Source organism: Lycorma delicatula, chromosome 1 (genome assembly GCF_047948215.1).
Source record: "Lycorma delicatula isolate Av1 chromosome 1, ASM4794821v1, whole genome shotgun sequence".
Lineage (NCBI taxonomy): Eukaryota > Metazoa > Arthropoda > Insecta > Hemiptera > Fulgoridae > Lycorma > Lycorma delicatula.
The window spans coordinates 153,072,360-153,092,664 of NC_134455.1; the positions used below are offsets into that span (position 1 = coordinate 153,072,360).

Genomic DNA, 20,305 nt, shown 5'->3' on the forward strand with positions numbered 1-20,305 from the left:
CTATGGGATTTAACATATTTTTGAAAATACATTTCCTCCACTCACATGTGGATTTTTTCCCGGACAACCTCGGAGACGTAAATGATCAACACGATGAATGTTTCCATTAAGACATTTCGGTGAGGGAAAGCTGCTTATAAAGGGAATGGAATGTAACTAATATGCTAGCCGATTACTGTTGCACATTAATTTGGGATGTGCCTGAGGCTATTTATAAAAGAAAAGCATCAGCGAAATCATTCTAACACAGGTACAGCCATGTAAAATTATAAATTTTACAGATTTTAACTATGTTTCCTCCTTAATTCTTTTTGAAGCGTAATTTATTTAAAACTAAGGGTGATAGAAAAATTGTATTTACAGATCTGTAATGTTCACAAAAAAGCAATTCAAGAACTGATATTACACTTAGAGAAACATTAAAAACTTTTTTTTTGTCAAACAGTGATAATGGTATAAATAGTCAAATTTTTAGATGGTTATCTAATATTTCTTTAAAATTAAATAGTTGTTATTGTGCAATGGATTTTGGGTCACAAATTTCAGTATGTTTCATACATGAAGTAAAAATATTTAGTCTAGGGAAATTTGAAAACAGTAGTGAGTTAAAATAGATTACCTATAAATAGTAAATGAAAAAGATATTTTTTTTTTTTTTTTTTTGTAAAATGACTGTTTTTTTTTAAATTTATTATTTGGTTCTTTATAAACTTTATTATCATTGCAGGAGGAAGAATGGAAAAGTATAATTTCCTTACAGCTGTTAAATTCATTGCAAAATATAATTATATCTGGAGGTCTTTTGATTGGTTCATTGCTTTGTGTTCATATGGTCACAAAGACTTTTGAATTAACTCCTGGAGATTATGTCTTGTTTGCATCATATATTATTCAATTATACGTACCACTTAACTGGTTTGGAACATATTACAGGTAATAATTCTTTAAAAATTTACTTTTAACTAAATTCCTTGTTTTGTCAGGTAATTGTAACATTAAGATTACAAAGAAATAGTTGTTTGCTACAATAAAATGAAACTACTTCTATATTTTATTTACTTATTCCATTAATAATTGGCATAATTATGATTAAAATATGAGATTTGAACTTTATTTTTTTTTTTTTTACATTATTCTCTGTAAGCACTCTCCATCTTGGTCAATCTCTAGTGCATGTACTTTTCCATTGTTGAAAGTCTTTGTTTGTAAAAACTTATGAAGAACTTAATTGTTTTTGATTTCATATTTTTCTTCAAAAAAGAGGAAAAGCAGATTTTCTTAAGCAAATTTTGATTTTTTAGAATGAGGTAGTAGTCGTAGGGTGGATTTTCCATAATTGTAATCTACTCTCTTGCCAAAAACTGCTTGACAAGAAAGACAGATTTTGTAGATGCATTGTGTTGATAATTATTATTTTTAAAGCTTATTTTTATAAATTTTTTGTAAAGCTTTAGTATGACCTTGAAATAATATTGTTGATAAACTGTTTGACCTTGAGTTACCTTCTCAGTATTGTCGGTGCATTTGGTATTAACGAAAGCATTCTGTGCACCATAAATCTTTATTTGCATGTGCATTTTTCATCCTCAGAGTTTCAGAAGGTCTCTACCGCAACCATATGATCTTTATTTTTCAATATTGAAATATTTAAGTCTCATTTCATGTGACAACCTTTCCAATTAAGGCTAGTTGATTTTTCAAGATATAGAAAAACCCACTTTTGTTATGTTTCATCGTGAGGAATCTGTAAACTATTAATGCATACAAATTTGTCTTACCAAATTAATGATAAAATTTGTCTTGCCGTCATCTTTTCAATCTTTACCATGTTTGCTATTGTACAAGCCTCATGTGCATTTTTCATCATTTCATAGATCAGAAGTGTGCCCAACCCAGATCTCCCTTGCACCCACAAAATATAGGCGTATGGTGTGCAGTTTCAAAGCAATGAATAATAGGACCCTTATTTTTTTTTAAAACTGGATGCTGCTCCCAAGTGGCTAGGAGGTCATCCAGGTGCTTAATTCACCAAGATAGGGGTTTTGGCATCAAGCCCCGATTAGCTTACATATTCACTGTTAGGATGAGATGGATGTTTGAAGAACTCTGTAATTGTAGCTATGGTGTGTGAGATGTAGGCATTGACCTCGCTCCCAAAAGTGGACCATTGCAGAGAGATAGGGTATGTTTTCATAAGAGGGTTATTAAATTTGCGAACCTGTTCTTGATTTTTAAGTAAATTGAATTGTAGGACAAAATTATTTTTGCATAATCAACAATATTTCGACGCACGATTTGGTTGAGTTAAGATATACTTTTACTGCTCCAGCCATACTAGTTTTTAGTTTCAAATTATTTCATTTCAGTAGTTAGTTTTGTTTTCCTCCAGTTAGGAAAGGTTTTGTAGGCTGTTTTGTTAATAACGGGGTTTATTTTGGTACAGTTAATTATTTTCATTTATTTTAGCTTGGGTAGCCTAGGCTATTTGGGCCATAAGTTATCAGGTGGTTATTTTTGATTGAATTCCATCTCATTTGGTGAGTTTGTGTCATTGTTGTGTTTTGTTAGGTGTCTAGTGTTTAATTGTGTTGTTTATTTGTGGTTTATTGGAAAATTATTATAATTTCTAATAGTTTTGTCAATTCATAGCATTGTTTGTTTACCATAGTAATGGTCACCATCTTGTTGCATTGTGATTGGTTGCTGTGTTTTCGCACCAGCCTATAACCTGAACAAGGCATCGACCTTGTCCTGATTGACTCATTTTACTGTTTACGTTTGCTCTGATTGGGTGTTTGTACGTAATTAGTATGTGTTATGTCAGGAAAAGAGAAACAGAGTAGGCCCAGATGGGGCAAAAGCCCATTCCTGTCTGCGAGGTATAAACTGTAAATTGATGATTCGTCCTCAGGAGAGGAGGAATCGAGGGCTGGAGTGTCTGGTGTTACAACTCAAGCAGTTTTGAACTTATTGGTGAATTTCATTAGGTTCATAGGTATCAAGGGAATTCTGGTCCAATTCTGTGTAAATTTAATGAACAGTATGATATGCTCATGCTACTTTTTGACAGTTCTAAGAGTGGATACTGGTGTTCTTTGGTGGTTGGGTTTCAATTAACCACACATCTCGGTAATGGTTGACCTGAGACTGTACAAGACTACACTTCATTTACATTCATACATATCATCCTCATTCATCCTTGGAAGTAATGCCTTACAGTGGTTCCAGAGGCTAAACAGAGAAAAGAGAGTATTAAAAGTGGAACATTGGGTTCATGAAAACTGGTTTCCTCTGAGTTTAGGGATTTTAAATTCTTTTTCCTGGCTCTAATTGAGGGGTATGAAGCCTTAGCTGCAAGGCCTGCTGAAGTGAGAGAGGTCATAGTAAAGGAAAAAGTTTCAGTTCCTGTTGTTGTGCCTTTGCATAAGCCTTATGCTGAGTTATTGCAAGAAGAAGTGCGAGGCCAGCTGAATCGAAAGAAACCGGAGGTTGTTTTCATAAATTTAAAAGAGGGGGTTTCTGGTAAGTCAAGCAAGGAGATGTAGGATGAATATCAGGTTGTCCTTTGAGAAAAGAGTTAGAACCTGAAAATTTGAAACATTTGTGAAACTAAAAAGGAGTTAGTCATCAAAGCAGTAGATAAGCAGATAATTAAAGTCATTTCAGATTCTGTCGAAGCCAGAAAAACTGATATTAATGTCGACCCCAAATGATGGAGGCACCCTAGGGTCATTGTTTATGACAGACAGGCATTTATCTGAGGTTGAGTTGATGACTGATATATGAACAAAATACTCAGATGACAGAAATGATCTTTAAGTTCAAGTGTCAATTACTGTTTAAAACGGGTAGGCATGAGGCCGAGCCGCTACCACAGCATGTTTGAGGTGAGTCCTGAACTCTGGAAATGTGTTGTTGCTGAAGGTAGGCTGTTTGTAGACTTCACTTCTTGCAAGGTCAATGCTGCCAGTATGGACACGGGGCAAAGTTCTGTAAGCAACTGACAGTGGTGCATGCACATTGCGGAGAGGAGGGCCACAAGCATTATGAATGTCCCAAAAAATCAGAGGGTCCTTTTTCCTGTTTGGCCTCCAGGAATCACCATCAGGTTGAATTCATAGGTTGAATAAGGATATGAATAAGTGTAAGTGAAGTGTAGTTGTATACAGTCTCAGGTCGACCATTTCTGCGATGTATGGTTAATTGAAACCCAACCACCAAAGAACCCCGGAATTCACGATCTAGTATTCAGATCCATATAAAAGTAACTGCCTTTACTAGGACTTGAACGCTGGAACTCTTGACTTTGAAATCAGCTGATTTGCAAAGATGCTTTCACCACTAGACCAACGTCCTACTTGTGTGAATTGTAAACACACAAATAAGGGCTCCTAAGCACTCTGTGAGTAGTAAGGATTGTGGTTTTTATCAAATGGCTGTCTATAGGTTTGCAGGATCTTATGAAAATAATAGAATGAACTAACAGTGCGATCCTTGTTGCCTCCTTTAAACAACAATTTAACAATCCCTTTCTTCTGACATACAGGGTAGCACCTGCCAAACAACAATTTATTAAGGAATCCTGACGTTCCTTTGTTGGTGGACAAGGGAGCAAGGATCCCTGGGGTGTTGTGTATAGGGTTTTGGGACACAAACATAAAAAGGATTTTGTCTGCTCTCTTGACTCGGCATAGCGTAATATCAGATGAATCAAAAATTTTGCGCATACTATTAAAATGCTTGCTGCCTGACGACAATGAAGCAGCGGAAATCGCATACCATCTGCGGGTGAGGTGTGAGGTCACTATTTTCTGGGAATACATTGTCTTTGGTGATTTCTGAGGCCAAAGTTTGTCAGGCTGTTTGTAGTTTAGGCAGTGGTCAAGCCCAGGCTTTTACAAGATAACAGCAGAGCTCTTTGTTCGCTCTATAGGGGTAAGTGTGAAAACTATCTCACAAATGTTTAATAAATTGTTGTTTGGCGGGTGCTTCCCTATATGTCTGATGAAAGGGAATGTTCAATTGTTGTTAAAATGAGGCGACAAGGGTTCTACTGTTCGTCTTACAGGTCCCTGATGTTGCGGCCAGTTATTGGTATAGTTTTTGAGAAGGTCTTGTATTTTCATGTAAATGAAAAGTTGACAGTGCGTGGGTTATTGATGGAGAACCAGTGCAGGTTTCGTCCCAGAAAAAGTACCGAGGACGCCATACTCTGTGTGATGAGTGTATCTATCGATGACTGCGGCGGAATATGTCGTAGGAATTTTCCTGAACATTTCCAGTACTTTTAGTAACCTGTGTTGTGGCCTTCAGCTATTTACCAATCACAAAGAAGAGATTGTACTGATAGTGAATTGTAGATACTGCAAAGCTATTTCAGTCATCGTGATGTGTTGCTCCGCGAGGGTAACTTTGAGGTTGGTAAGACATTAGCCAAGGGTTGTCTCCAAGGTAGTGCGTTGGGTCCTCTGTTGTGAATAGTCAAATTTGATTTTCTTCTGCAGCTGAGATCCTGCTGGTCGAAGGATGCTCACGCAGGAAGGTTGAACTCAGGACCACTTGTGCATCAACACAAGGTCATCAGGTCATCAACACAAGATGACATTCAACCCGGATAAGACCACTATGATGTCCCCTTCTCTTCAATGTCCATTTGGCTGTGAGTCAACAACCTTGCATTTTGATGGCAGGCCAATGTATTAAATATGTTCAGGCTCAGAAGTACCTCGGGGTTGTTTCTGGAGAGAAGTTGCAATTCAAGAAGCACCTTTTATACATCGCAGAGAAGGCCTGTAGTGCCTTCTTCGGAATTTGATGTGTAGTCAATCTTGATTGGGGTCTTAATTTTAAGACTATAATCATCCTGTTCAAAGACTTGTGCGAAGCTATTATGCTGTATGCAGCACCTGTTTGAGCGGAGAGGCTAAAATCTCAAAGTTACCAGAATATTTTACTGAGGGCCCAACGACTTATGTTGTTGATGGTAACAAGTGGTTACTGAACTAATTCATGAGAGGCGATCTTGGTAATTTGGAAGTGAAACCAATTGATATTCTTGTGGTAGAAACACAGGAGGAACGTTATGCTGCTAGGAAGTTGGGTGAGTTGACTTCTGAAAAGATCCGGGAAAAAGAGCAGCATAGATTTGATTTATGGCAAACTAGATGGGATGAGACAGAAAACAGGTGGTATACAAATGATCTCTTCCCAGATATTAGGTGCTTGTAGCATGCCTCCTAGATTTCCTCGAACAAGTATGTTCCACAGTTTCTTTCAGCACACAGTGCTTTTCAGGGCAAGCTGGCCAGATTCAGGTTTATGCCCACAGTGCAGAGTGTTAGATGACACTTTTCACGTGCTATATGGGTGCATGAAATATGATGAGAGATTCTTGGGTCAGTGCTGAATTTGCATCAGAACTCGGGTAACCATGCTGAATGGTTTGTAATTGAGGAATTCATGGTAGCAAAAGAAAGGATAGAAGAGGGGGGCTTAGTCCTGACTGGGCTTCCTTTGTCTCTTTTGTCTTTATTGTTCTTGTTAATTCTTTACTAGTTATGTTATGGTTTATGTTTTAGATTTATGTTTTGTGCGATTTAATTTTAGTTGAAGTTGTGTGTCCGACTCACTTTCACCTCCTCAGGTAGGTGTAGGTGATTTCAGTTCCTTCACTCAGCAATTGTGGATTCAGTGTTTTTTAAGACTAACTGAGATATGTTTTGTTTCTTCATCTCCACCTTTGTTTGAAGTACACTGATGGGAATGTCGCTTGCAGCATTTGCATCAATGGCATCCTGGCCAAGCCAAGACTGCTATATGTCTACTGCTGAGGTTTTTGAAGATGAGCTCTGGTAAAGCCCATTAGGGCTAGGAACGGAGGGGTTGTTGTAGCTACAGGGTTCATCACTTCCCATATGGGAATGTCTACCAGGAAATTATCCAACAGTTCATAGTCTTACTACAAGAGAATGAGTGTGACTACTGTTTGCAAAAATAGCATTGCTTGCCAAACAGCTCACTCTATTATGACGATGCTAAATATCTTTTTGATGGAAGAATCCTTTCTAAAGGATTGTGGCCCTCAAAATTCCCTGATTCGAGTAGTCCATACTTCTTTCTTTGGGGTTACTTAAAAGAAATTGTTTATAGGAGCAATTCAAACACCCTGCAGGAATTGAAGACAAACATTACCAATGCCATCCAGGAAATAGACAGGGTACCCTAACAAGAGTAGCCAGGAACATGGTCAGACATGTAGACAAGTGCACAGAAGTGGATGTACATCATTTACAGCACCTTCTGTTTATATTTATGTAAGTGTTTGCCAATAAACTATTATTTATAAACTAATCTAAATGATAGAGCCTCTTTTAAGTTGAACATCTGGATGCATGTAAAGTAAACCAGTGAAAATCACTGTCGTAGTTTAACAGCCTTCTCTTGCATATTAAAATAAGTCATATGCTAATCTATATGAATTGTAGATGAAGAATACCCTATCTTGGAACTTGGAGGCATACCATATATATGATTATAGGTCAATTTTTTTAGTAATTGAAAAATTCCAAGCTTAAGCAGGATTAAAACCCAAAACTTTTGAAAAGAAGGTGAAGAAGCTACTCAGATGTCAAGAATACATTCTGTAAGTATAATCAAGTTTTTTGTTTTTTAATTTCATTTGGTATAGATGGTTTGTACTTGAGACCAGTTTTATTGCATACTCTTCTTTTTCTTATTTATTTTGTGTAGGGCTATTCAAAAGAACTTTATTGATATGGAAAACTTGTTGGAGCTTTTGTCTGAAGAACCAGAAGTAATTGATGCCCCTGGAGCTTTACCTCTTGCTGTTACTAAAGGAGCAGTTGAATTCAGAAATGTATCATTTGCATATAACAGAGAAAGACTAGTTCTTCGTAATATTACATTTACTGTACCACCTGGGAAAACAATGGCGTTGGTAATATTCACACTTCCATTTTCAAATAGTGTATTATTATAATTTTGTTACCAGGCTAGAATTTATGATAGTGTTAATATACAGTAAGTATTTTATTTTATTTTTTTAAGGAGCTAAAATTGTTTCAAGTTCACACTTGCAATATTTAATTCAATGCATTAGTCCTTATGATTTCAGAAATCTGATATAAAACTAATGAAATATTTCTTTAGTACATTTTCTACCACTGTCGCCTGTTTTAAATTTTTTTTCTTAATTTTTAAGCAATGTTTTAAGTACCATTAAATACATATAAATAATGTAACCATTGATCAAAAGAAATTTTCAGATTTAAAACAGTGAAAATTCTCCATTATTCATAATTATTATAATTGCAGTTAAATTAAAAATCTCTTAATTAGAAGACATTTATACTCTAATTTCTTTATTATACAGAATTACACTGATCAACAAAATTTAATTTTTTGTTTGTTAAACGAGTAAAATGACTGATTCTTATAGTATTTTTAGTGCTGATTTCATATATGTTAATAGATTTTTCTGTCAGGCTCAGTTTTTTTACAGTTGAAATTCCTGTTGAAATAAAAAAATATATGGTAAACTTAATGTGACAATACATTAAATTCATTTTGTACCCACCTAAAATCTATTTCTTTCAGATATTCTGCTGTAATTTGCTGTCGGTAGATCCCTCTTTAGATTCCAACAGTAGTTGGCTAACATTTTTGGGTTCCATTTTCCCTGGTTCGAGTTTTCATTGTAGATATCTCCTGGTGAAAGCATTCTCCATGTTCATCATTGATATTAATTGTTGTCACATTGATAATCAATGTGACAACAATTAAGAAGTTATAATAAATAAAAAAAAGCTATTTAGTTGATAAATACGATATTAAAATACGTTCACAAAATGCTGTGCTTATAGAGGATTTGAAGAGGACATCGAAAGAGGTCGAGTAAAAAAGATAAGGTAGAAAATGTAGAAGAAGAATGGGAGAATGTTAAGAAGGAAATTCTTAAATCAGCAGAAGCAAACTTAGGCGGAATAAAGAGAACTGGTAGAAAACCTTGGGTTTCAGACGATATATTGCAGCTGATGGATGAACGTAGAAAATATAAGAATGCTAGTGATGAAGAAAGTAAAAGGAACTATCGGCAATTAAGAAATGCTATAAACAGGAAGTGCAAACTGGCGAAAGAAGAGTAGATTAAAGAAAAGTGTTCAGAAGTGGAAAAAGAAATGAACATTGGTAAAATAGACGGAGCATACAGGAAAGTTAAGGAAAATTTTGGGGTACATAAATTAAAATCTAATAATGTGTTAAACAAAGATGGTACACCAATATATAATACGAAAGGTAAAGTCGATAGATGGGTGGAATATATTGAAGAGTTATACGGAGGAAATGAATTAGAAAATGGTGTTATAGAGGAAGTTGAGGAGGATGTAATGGGAGAAACAATACTGAGATCTGAATTTAAGAGAGCATTAAAAAATTTAAATGGCAGAAAGGCTCCTGGAATAGACGGAATACCTGTAGAATTACTGCGCAGTGCAGGTGAGGAAGCGATTGATAGATTATACAAACTGGTGTGTAATATTTATGAAAATGGGGAATTTCCATCAGACTTCAAAAAAAGTATTATAGTTATGATACCAAAGAAAGCAGGGGCAGATAAATGTGAAGAATACAGAACAATTAGTTTAACTAGTCATGCATCAAAAATCTTAACTAGAATTTTATACAGAAGAATTGAGAGGAGAGTGGAAGAAGTGTTAGGAGAAGACCAGTTTGGTTTCAGGAAAAGTATAGGGACAAGGGAAGCAATTTTAGGCCTCAGATTAATAGTAGAAGGAAGATTGAAGAAAAACAAACCAACATACTTGGTGTTTATAGACCTAGAAAAGGCTTTCAATAACGTAGACTGGAATAAAATGTTCAGCATTTTAAAAAAATTAGGGTTCAAATACAGAGATAGAAGAACAATTGCTAACATGTACAGGAACCAAACAGCAACAATAACAATTGACGAACATAAGAAAGAAGCCCTAATAAGAAAGGGAGTCCGACAAGGATGTTCCCTATCTCCGTTACTTTTTAATCTTTACATGGAACTAGCAGTTAATGATGTTAAAGAACAATTTAGATTCGGAGTAACAGTACAAGGTGAAAAGATAAAGATGCTACGATTTGCTGATGATATAGTAATTCTAGCCGAGAGTAAAAAGGATTTAGAAGAAACAATGAATGGTATAGATGAAGTCCTACGCAAGAACTATCGCATGAAAATAAACAAGAACAAAACAAAAGTAATGAAATGTAGTAGAAACAAAGATGGACCACTGAATGTGAAAATAGGAGAAAAGATTATGGAGGTAGAAGAATTTTGTTATTTGGGAAGTAAAATTACTAAAGATGGACGAAGCAGGAGCGATATAAAATGCCGAATAGCACAAGCTAAACGAGCCTTCAGTAAGAAATATAATTTGTTTACATCAAAAATTAATTTAAATGTCAGGAAAAGATTTTTGAAAGTGTATGTTTGGAGTGTCGCTTTATATGGAAGTGAAACTTGGACAATCGGAGTATCTGAGAAGAAAAGATTAGAAGCTTTTGAAATGTGGTGCTATAGGAGAATGTTAAAAATCAGATGGGTGGATAAAGTGACAAATGAAGAGGTATTGCGGCAAATAGATGAAGAAAGAAGCATTTGGAAAAATATAGTTAAAAGAAGAGACAGACATATAGGCCACATACTAAGGCATCCTGTAATAGTCGCTTTAATATTGGAAGGACAGGTAGAAGGGAAAAATTGTGTAGGCAGGCCACATTTGCAGTATGTAAAACAAATTGTTGGGGATGTAGGATGAAGAGGGTATACTGAAATGAAACGACTAGCACTAGATAGGGAATCTTGGAGAGCTGCATCAAACCAGTCAAATGACTGAAGACAAAAAAAAAAAAAATAGAGGATGATACTACCTGAAAATAATAATGGTAGTTACAAAAAAACTAAGCCTGATAAAAGAATTCTGATTTCATATTTGAAATTGGCATGAAAAATACTATAAGAATCGGTTGTTCACTCTCATTTAACAGAATCATTGTTGATCTGTGTTATTAGAAAACATTTTAATTATTGTGCAATATTGGAGCTGTGTTTTAAGTAAACATATGCAAGGTAAGCATTGATGCTTATCTTGGCAGTCCAAACTGTTGTAGAGATTATGGGAATCTTATATCTTGAAATAAAAAAGTAATAATTTTGTTTAAAACAAATGAAGATTGACAGTGTATGGGAGAACTTTGTGTTTGTAAGCCATAAAAGCTCAATAAGTTTATTGAATTCAATAAGCCCATTTATTGTATAATATTACTTAAATTACTTATATCTTTTCTTTATTGGGCCTTGTGCATTAACACATTTTAAGCATGGCTGTTAAAATAAAAAGGAACTGATTATTTTAGGCCGATTGCTGGATGAGTGGTAGCAGCTTAATAGAGAGAAAATTGACATTGATCTTTTGGAAAATTAAATCCATTTCCCCTATTAGCAGCAGAACTGTTCAATTAGACTAACATTCAGCAGATTTTAGTTTAGTATTAAGAGTAAACAATCTTGTTTAAATAACATGCATATATCAAAGTTAACACAAGTAAAAACGTAGTTGTAAAAAGTTTTTAAAATATTTATTTTAAAGAGCTATCAAATAAATCTGTCCAAGGCAAACAGAATTAAGTAGAATAGAATTTTTTATTCTTACTTTGATGTTCTGTATGAAAATTTAGTGGATGGGTTTTTTCTTACAAAAGAAAAATTGTATGTTGCATTAGATTTCTTTAATGTAGGGAAATTATTGAAAAAATAAAGCTTTACAAAAACTGTAGTTGGAATTTATTGTAATTGAACTTAATTACTTTAAGAATTTGAAATTTGAGGCAGTAATTTGTAAACAAGTGGTGGGAAATTTCAGTTAAATGAAAGTTTGATTTTCATATTTTTTATCAAATTATTTATTTTCTTTTTTATATTATTATTTTTTTAATTTGAACCATTCCCCTACTGAATTGAGGAAGTTTGTATAAATGCTCTGTTTCACTTCAGAAAGACATATATACCAATTTGTTGCTTTAGACTCTCTCTCCCAAGCTTCTTTCATGTAAAGCATGAAAGTATAACAGATACCAGTTGGAGTTTATTGTCTCTGAAAATAATAATTTTTGTTGCATATTACTGTCCCCTGTAATGAACAGATGATCATGTCATTTAGAGTAATATCACCTCAAATTCAGTGGCCTTGGGATATGATGTGCAAGAGTGTATTTGGCTCAACAAAAAAAGTAATTGGAAACTACCCTTCTTTTTCCATAGTAATTCCATATATAGTGTACAAGTTACTGTTGTGAATAACTTTACTATTTTTGGGAGTGATTTGGAATTCATCTTTTCATATCCAATCCCCACATCATGTGATTACAGCATTTATAAATACAGTTACATTTATAAATGCAAACCATAAATATCAATAATTTTTTTGTTGTATTATTTTTTTTTCAGTAGTAGTAGTTATTTTTTCAAAGAACATGTTGGAAAACCAATGAAAAATAATAAGTTTTTTCATAGTTTTCTTACTCAGCTGTTTAAAGTTTCATCAAGAATGAATGATTAGAAATAGCTTTTTTCTGTAACTTTTAATACATTTATGCTCGGCCTGTAAGACATGAAAGAAATTATAGAATTACTTCTTCAGCCTAAAAAAAGATAAACCAGCTGGGCAGATTTAATGTGAGTACTTCTTAGATTTTATGTGAATACTTCTTAGTATAATACATTTTTGAAGTGGTTATCTTGAATTGCATTTTCATTATTGATTCAAATTTTTCACTTTCAGACTTAAACTCGTTCTGTTTTCATTAGGTTGGACCGTCAGGTAGTGGTAAAAGTACAATCATAAGACTTTTATTCCGTTTCTATGATGTAGACCAAGGTGCTATCTTAATTGATGGACAAAATGTTAAAACTGTTCGTCAGTCATCTCTTAGAAGAGCTATCGGTGTTGTTCCTCAAGATACAGTATTGTTTAACAATAGCATTAAGTAAGTTATCTTTTCTGATTAAATTATAGTGATAAGAATAAAAGTAGAAAGAATATTAAACTAATTCTTTACTTAAAGAGTTTCTTTCACAGTGGACTGAAAGTTATACATTCTTTGTAGGGCTCTGACCTTTTGCACTAATTCCCCCAAATAATATCAGCTTCAGCAACCCTCCTCTATCCTCTTACACATATTCTCATTAAATCAACCTAACTACCCTGTACTGTTTTTTTCTTCTACCCACACTTTTCTGTATATTATTTATCACTTTGTTGTCTATTTTCAGGCTTTCTAAATGTTTGCATCAACTCAGCATTTATTATTCTTAACCTCAATTAATTTCTCACTTAAACCTAATTCTATATACAAGGATTGATTAAAAAAATGCATATTTTTTAAATTTCCTAGGATGTATAAATCCAATTGTCACTATTTTGTTGTGTTAGTACACTTGTCCTTAACATATATTTATATTGGTTGCTTAGTTTATTGTTGGCTGTTGAAAAGGTTACACGTACTTTGGTATGGTCGGCAATTTTTACCTCATGAAGTACTCAAAGAAACAGTGCACTTCCTTTAAGTATTAAGCGCTAAAAAGAAAAACCGACTGCATTCCCAGGATGAAGTGTCTTTTTGTGGATCCAGCTGCGAGAGATTTGACCATCCGGCTGAGGATAGAGTACAAGAAGTATGGCTGTTTCCCTACAGAAAGCCATATTGGCCATACGAATTATGCTGGATACAAACTTCATTGCAGTCTCTGTCAAGATATTGACATCATTTAAAATGGATATCTGCAACTTATATCTTCTCCTGAATTCCGATATTAATGAGGAAGATCTTTCCATTTTTTTTTCACAGATTCCTTAACCTTGCCTAATCATCAGTGATTTAAACGCCCATCGCTATTCTTGGGGCTCATCATCATGTTCTTCCTCTGGCAATGCAATTCCTCTGGCCTTCCTTGCAATGCAAGGATTGTGTGTCATCATGTGTTACAGTGTGCTAAGCAGAATTCATGCCTGAATTATGTCGATAACATTTCTCAGACAACTCCTATCATTGGTTATTTGGATAAAAGTACAGGCTATGTCTAGATCAGGACTGTCACCACCACCGATTGGACTTGAAAGCAACAGCATCCTTGTCATTGCATCAGTTGATGTGGTGAAACATATTTGGTTACTCTTTTAGGTCAGTTTCCCTTGCATCATCCTACTATCCTGAGTTTAAGAGGTATAAGTTGCAGGTACAAAGTGTCCTGTTTGTTGTTGGAGACTCATGAAATGAATTAAACATTCCATTTTCTTTTGATGAGCTAAAGTATGTCTTGAATAATTCCCACAACAGTTCCCCCAGAAATGATATCAGGTTCTGTATGTTATTATACCTTCCACAAACTGCATTATGACATCTTTAGTGTTTATAATAGAATATTTTCTGACCAGGTTTTTCCAAATTCTTGGTCAGAAGCATTAATAATTCCCTTACTGAAACCAGGTAAAGATAAGTCATGCCCCTCAAGTTATCATCCTATCTCTTGAACAGTACTATGTGAAAGTTTGTGGAATAAATGGTAAACCATCATCTAGTGTGGTACCTTGAGAGAAATTCCCTAATTGCCCTTGAACAATGCACTTTCTGCCAAGATAGATCATCTGTTGATCATGTAGTAATTGCTTTTAAATTTGTCATCCAAAACGCCTTCTTACTTCACTAATGCCTCATAGCAGTATTTTTTGATTTGCAAAAGGCGTATGACACAGCTTGGAGGAGAGGAATCCTAAATAAACTGCATGAATGGGGTGTACAAGGAAATCTTCCACTTATCAGGGGTTTTCTTAGTAGTTGGTCCTTTTGAGTTCGAGTTGAAACTACGCTATCCAAAAATTCTACACTAGAAAATGGCATACTACAGAGAAGTGTCCTGATTTTTACTTTGTTTGCAGTAGCAATTAATACTATAACAATCTGCATGCAAAAACCAGTTATGTGTTCGTTATTTGTTGATGATTTTTCAGTTTACTTATCATCTAGAATTTAAGCTACTGGTTTGAGGCTGCTTCAAATCACAATAACCTGTTTAGAATCATGGTGTAAAACAGCTGGATTCAAATTTTCTCTGGAGAAAACAAAATTTTATTTGCTCTTCACACTTGAGGGAACATGTTGACCTTCAACTGTTTCTTTGTAGTGAACTAGTTGAAGCATGCACGTGGGTTAGAAATGTGGTTTGACCTACAACTAACGTGGGTAACACATTTAGAGGAGCTGAAGGTAAAATGTTTAAAAATGCTAGACATCCCGAGAGTTCTATCTAATACTCATTGGGGTGCTGATCAACTATGCATGTTGTGCTTCTATCAAGCTCTGATCTGTTCCTGCTTAGATTTTCGATGCACGGCTTATTCGTCCGCATGGGCTACCACATCAAAAGATGCTCGATGCAGTCATCATTCATGGCGTGTTTCACTCAAGACCCATGATAATTTTTTTTTTTTTTTTTTTTTTTTTTTTTTTTTCACCACTGTCTATTAGTAGACAGTGGTGAGCTATCTCTACGGAATAAACAAAATCAAATGATATACTCCTATGGAGCCCGCATTAAAGCACAACCAAATCATCCAACCTTTGATGTGGTTGGTATTCTCCAAACCAGCATGTTTATATGAGAAACGGCCAAAATCTACTGCTCCTCTAGCCATCACAGCTCATTGGCTTTTCTTATCTCTAAATGTATTATTACTCCAGTACCTCCTGTTACCCAACATTATTACCCACCTTGGCAGCCTTCCCTCATGAATTATTATCTTAGTTTCATTCGATATCAAAAAAAAAGGAAATGAATCCGGTTACCTTACAAGAAAAACTTTCTAATATTGAAAATGTGAGTCCAGATGCTATAATTCATACAAATGGCTCGAGACACAATAATTCTGTTGGTTGTGCTTTTGTAGTTACCAATTGAACATACATGTTTGGCCTTCCCAGCATCACCAGTGTTTTCTCCTTGCAGTGCTATATGTTATTTTACAAGGCCATAAATATACTTATCCTAACATTCCAACAAGTACTTTTCTGTTCAGATTCCTTGAGTGCCCTAGAGGTAATTGGTGACATGTACTCCCGATACCCTATTGTCTGTGAGATTCAGTGTGTTATTTCTTAAATGACTCAACATAATACAACTGTGCGCTTCTGCTGATCTATGGCCATATTGGAATTTCAGGCAATGAGTGCACTGATAGTGCAACAAAAGAGACATGATTCCATCCTCCTTTCACTAATTGCTTTTTTTAAATGATCTTGCCTGTTTTTCTGAAGAGGGTTGTAAACTTCATCCAGTTAAAAATATTGTCATTGTTGAACTCCTCTTGTAGGAATAACTGTCAAGAGGACATGCCATTCGCGAATAGGGCATACTAGCCTCTCTCATGGATATCTGATAACTCAAACAGATGCATCATTTGTGTTCTGCGAGTACCAACTAATTGTGCTCCACATCTGTGTGAATTATGCTGTTATGCGGCATTGCATCGCAAGTTTAAACTAGGGGCTGACATGCAAAATATGTTGGGGAGCAATGCAATGATGTTATTGAATGTCTTGCAATTTGTAAAGACCATGCATCTTGATTCAAAAATTTGATTATTCATACAGTCTTTATTATCTGTTTATGCCATTTGGTGTATGTGGATGTTAATTTTGTTCTTTTAAGTTACTTTTTTAATGTTGTGTTCACTGTGGTTTTATTTCACTTTAAACAGTACGTTATGGGCTTTTTCCAACTATGCTGTGTTTTGTATTATTGTTGTTTAGTTTTGTTATTAATTTTTAATCCTTTCTTTTAATATTTATATGTTTATTATATAAATAACGTATCTGGATGCTGACGACAATACTTTGTTGTGCGCCCAGGAAAAAAAAGTGGATAAAATGGAACAAAAATTTTACATTTAATTATTCTTTAAGAATGAAATAAAGTGCAGCACCGTATTGGAAATGTAAAGTATTGCGTCTGGTGATTCTTCTATTAATAAAGGAAGCATTTGCAAGTGATACAAATGCTTCCAAGAGGGCCATGAAGACGTTGAAGATGTCTAGCGCTCTGGATGTCCCAGCACAACAACCAATGGCGTCAAAAAAATGAAGAAAATGATTATGGACAGTCATCGAATCACTATCAGAGAGGTTGCTGATGATGTTGGCAACCTTACCTTTTTCATTATTTGGATCATACAAAGCAATTTTTTTGGATGTTTTGGGCATATGTGGCAGCAAAATCTATTTAAAAAGGTTGTTGAATTTTGATCAAAAGCAGTGCCAAATGAACATTGCTTAGTTGTTGAATGACAAACCATAACTGGAACATGGGTGTATGAATGTGACGTTGTAACTAAGGCCCAATTATCCCAGTGAAAGCTTCCTGAAAGAGCCAAGACCGAGAAAAACTTGTCAAGTTTGATAGATTGTAAAGATTCTAATCACAGTGTTCTTCGATTTCAATGGCTTAGTGTGTCATGAGTTCTTGTCGCCAAGTCATATGGTCAAAAGAAGTTCTACTTGGAGTTCTACGCTATGTGCATGAAGCAATCCAAAGAAGATACCTGAATTTGTAGTGAAATAATTCATGGCAATTCCACCACAATAATGCACCTATTCACACTTCATTGCTTGTTCATAAATTTTGACAAAAACTACACCATTATGATGCCTCGTCCTCTGTATTTGTCAGACATCATGGCCTCCTGTGAATTCTTCCTACTCCCCAAGCTGTAAACAATCATGAAAGGACAATGTTTTGCCATCATTGAAGAGTAAAGACAGACACTGAAAGAGTTAAACACCATTCTGAAAATTTCATCCCAGAGGTGCTTCAAAGATTGGATAAAGTGCTGGCACAAATGTATTATATCTGAGGGGAATACTTTGAAGGTGACAAAATCAATATGTATGAATAAGTAAAGATTTTTGAGTCATATTTTCATAAAATAAGGGCCGTCAGCTTATATTTAGATATTAGCGGATCTTAACACAGTTTCATGCATCATGCAGGGCCATCTATCCACTATTTACGAAGCTCCTGCAGTCGTTGTTTTGATTCTGTAGTTGTTTGCGTGCTGGTGAATGCAGATCGCAATGTCCATGACAATTTTTTCTCCCACCAGTTATGAAGTGCGTGCTGTGATTCAATTTTTGGGTACAAAAGGATCATCAGCTGCTGAAATTCTTTGGGAGTTGTGCCTAGTGTATAGACCTATAGTAATGAGTAAAGGAAAGATTAGACAATGGTGTAGAGAATTCAAAAATGGCCGCATAAATGTGTATGATGAAGAGCAGAGTGGCAGGCCCAGTAATCAGACCAACAAAATGTTGAACAAGTGAAAACCTTGTGTGATCGATGATTGACAATTAATGCTCTGGCTTATGAATTTCCGCATTTTGGATGCACCTCTATCTACATGATTGTTATAGAAAAGCTCAGATATCACAAATTGTGTGCAAGTTGGGTATCAAAAATGCTCACCAACCAACACAAAAAAATGTGCAGTGGATGAGCATTCTTGGACTGCTATCAACAAGATTGAGATGATTTGTTTTCCCACATTATTACAGGCAACAAGACATGGATACCCTACACCAACACAGAATCTAAACATCAGTCAATGCAGTGGCACCATTCAAGTTTCCCAGAACTAAAAAAGTTTAATCTCCGTACTTGAGTTGAAAAATGTTGGCCACCGTTTTTTGGGACGAAAAGGATGTCATTTTGGTTGATTTCATGGAACGTGGATCAACAATTACAGCTGATATGTATTGCGAAATGTTCATCAAATTGAGACATGCAATCCAAAATCAGTGACGCAGGAAACTGTCATCCGGCATAATCCTCCTTCACGACAATGCGTGTCCTCGCACCACTGCTTTAACCAAGAAGAAAATTCAACATTTTCGTTGGGAACTTTTGACCACTCTCCATATAGTCCCAACCTTGCACCTAATTTACTTCCCCTTCTTGCATTTCAAAAAGTGGCTTGGTGGATAACGGTTGAAGAACTCAAGACTGCCGTTGTCAACTGGTTCAATTCCCAGGTGGCAAACTTCTGTGCAGAGGGGTTGAAGAAATTGCTGCAGCGTTACAAAAAGTGCTTAGAACTGAATGGCGAATATGTGGAAAAGTGAAGTAGATATGTAGTAAATTAAAACTGTAAGTAAAAATCCTTTTCTCACGAGTTTTTTTTTTAATGACCAAATGGCCCTTACTTTTTATGAATATACCTTGTATAAAGGCTAGTATAGAAAAAAGCAAGAATAACTATTACTCACTAAATATATTAGGTAAAGTCTAATTTGAATGTTCTTTTTCAAAGTAATTCAATTTGATTCAAATCAAATTCATTCATTGATTCAAATGGCTCAGGATTGGCCTGATGTGGATGTATGTACTATTGTGGAATAAATATAATGTGTTCGCCAGTCCATCTACTGTTACTCAGTGATATCCTCAATAAATGCCGACTGCTGTGTTAATCATAATCTTATTTACTGCATGACTGTAGTACCCAGACTACCCTGCTTTATGATCGTAACACAGATTTCTTAAGACTTCAAACCACCAAAATGTGGTAAATGCAGAAGATGTATGCTTTTATGGCAGATTTCTATAGACTGATAGAAATTTCAAAGATGCTTGTAGTGTTTTGTCAATCAACTCCATTTTTCATATGTGACTTATGCATTCTTGGCATGCTGCTGCCAGAAATATATATCTTAAAGTTTTCTCTTATTTAGCTAAGTAATTCATATTTAATTTGTTTCACAAACAAAAAATTGCTTTACACATCTTCCTATGCCACCACCACAAAGAAAATGAAATTATCTACATAATTAAAATCATCATCGATGTATTAATTGTTTAACAGTATTTTAATGTAATAATTAAAAATCAATCACCCCATAATTCATCCACCAAGTGATATTTTTTGTGGAAGTCTATCGACTGTTAAAATAATTGTCAACTTGATTATTACAAGTCATATCTTGGTGAGATTTTTATTATAACTAATTTATAAAAATACAGAAAATATTATTAAAATTTTATCATTTTTAAAATAATGCTTCTCATCAGTTAAAGAATGAATCTCAAATTCATTTTTTTTCCTTTCTATCCCTCCTGTGCCAAGTAGTTTGTCTTCTCTAATTTAAGTGACAACTCATGTGCTGCTTTTTCCGTAACTCTAAACCCTTC

General features: G+C 34.8%; 1 protein-coding gene across 4 annotated transcripts in view; it reads left to right on the top strand.

Moving 5' to 3' along the window:
* Hmt-1 (ABC transporter ATP-binding protein/permease Hmt-1) overlaps window positions 1-20,305 on the top strand; it is an 89,809-nt gene that overhangs the window by 49,548 nt on the left and 19,956 nt on the right. For all 4 annotated transcript variants that reach the window (XM_075365320.1, XM_075365311.1, XM_075365305.1 and 1 more), the window contains 3 exons: window positions 728-933; window positions 7,750-7,957; window positions 12,878-13,056. In XM_075365320.1, the coding sequence (XP_075221435.1) occupies window positions 728-933; window positions 7,750-7,957; window positions 12,878-13,056 (593 nt within the window). The remainder of the gene's footprint in view (window positions 1-727; window positions 934-7,749; window positions 7,958-12,877; window positions 13,057-20,305) is intronic.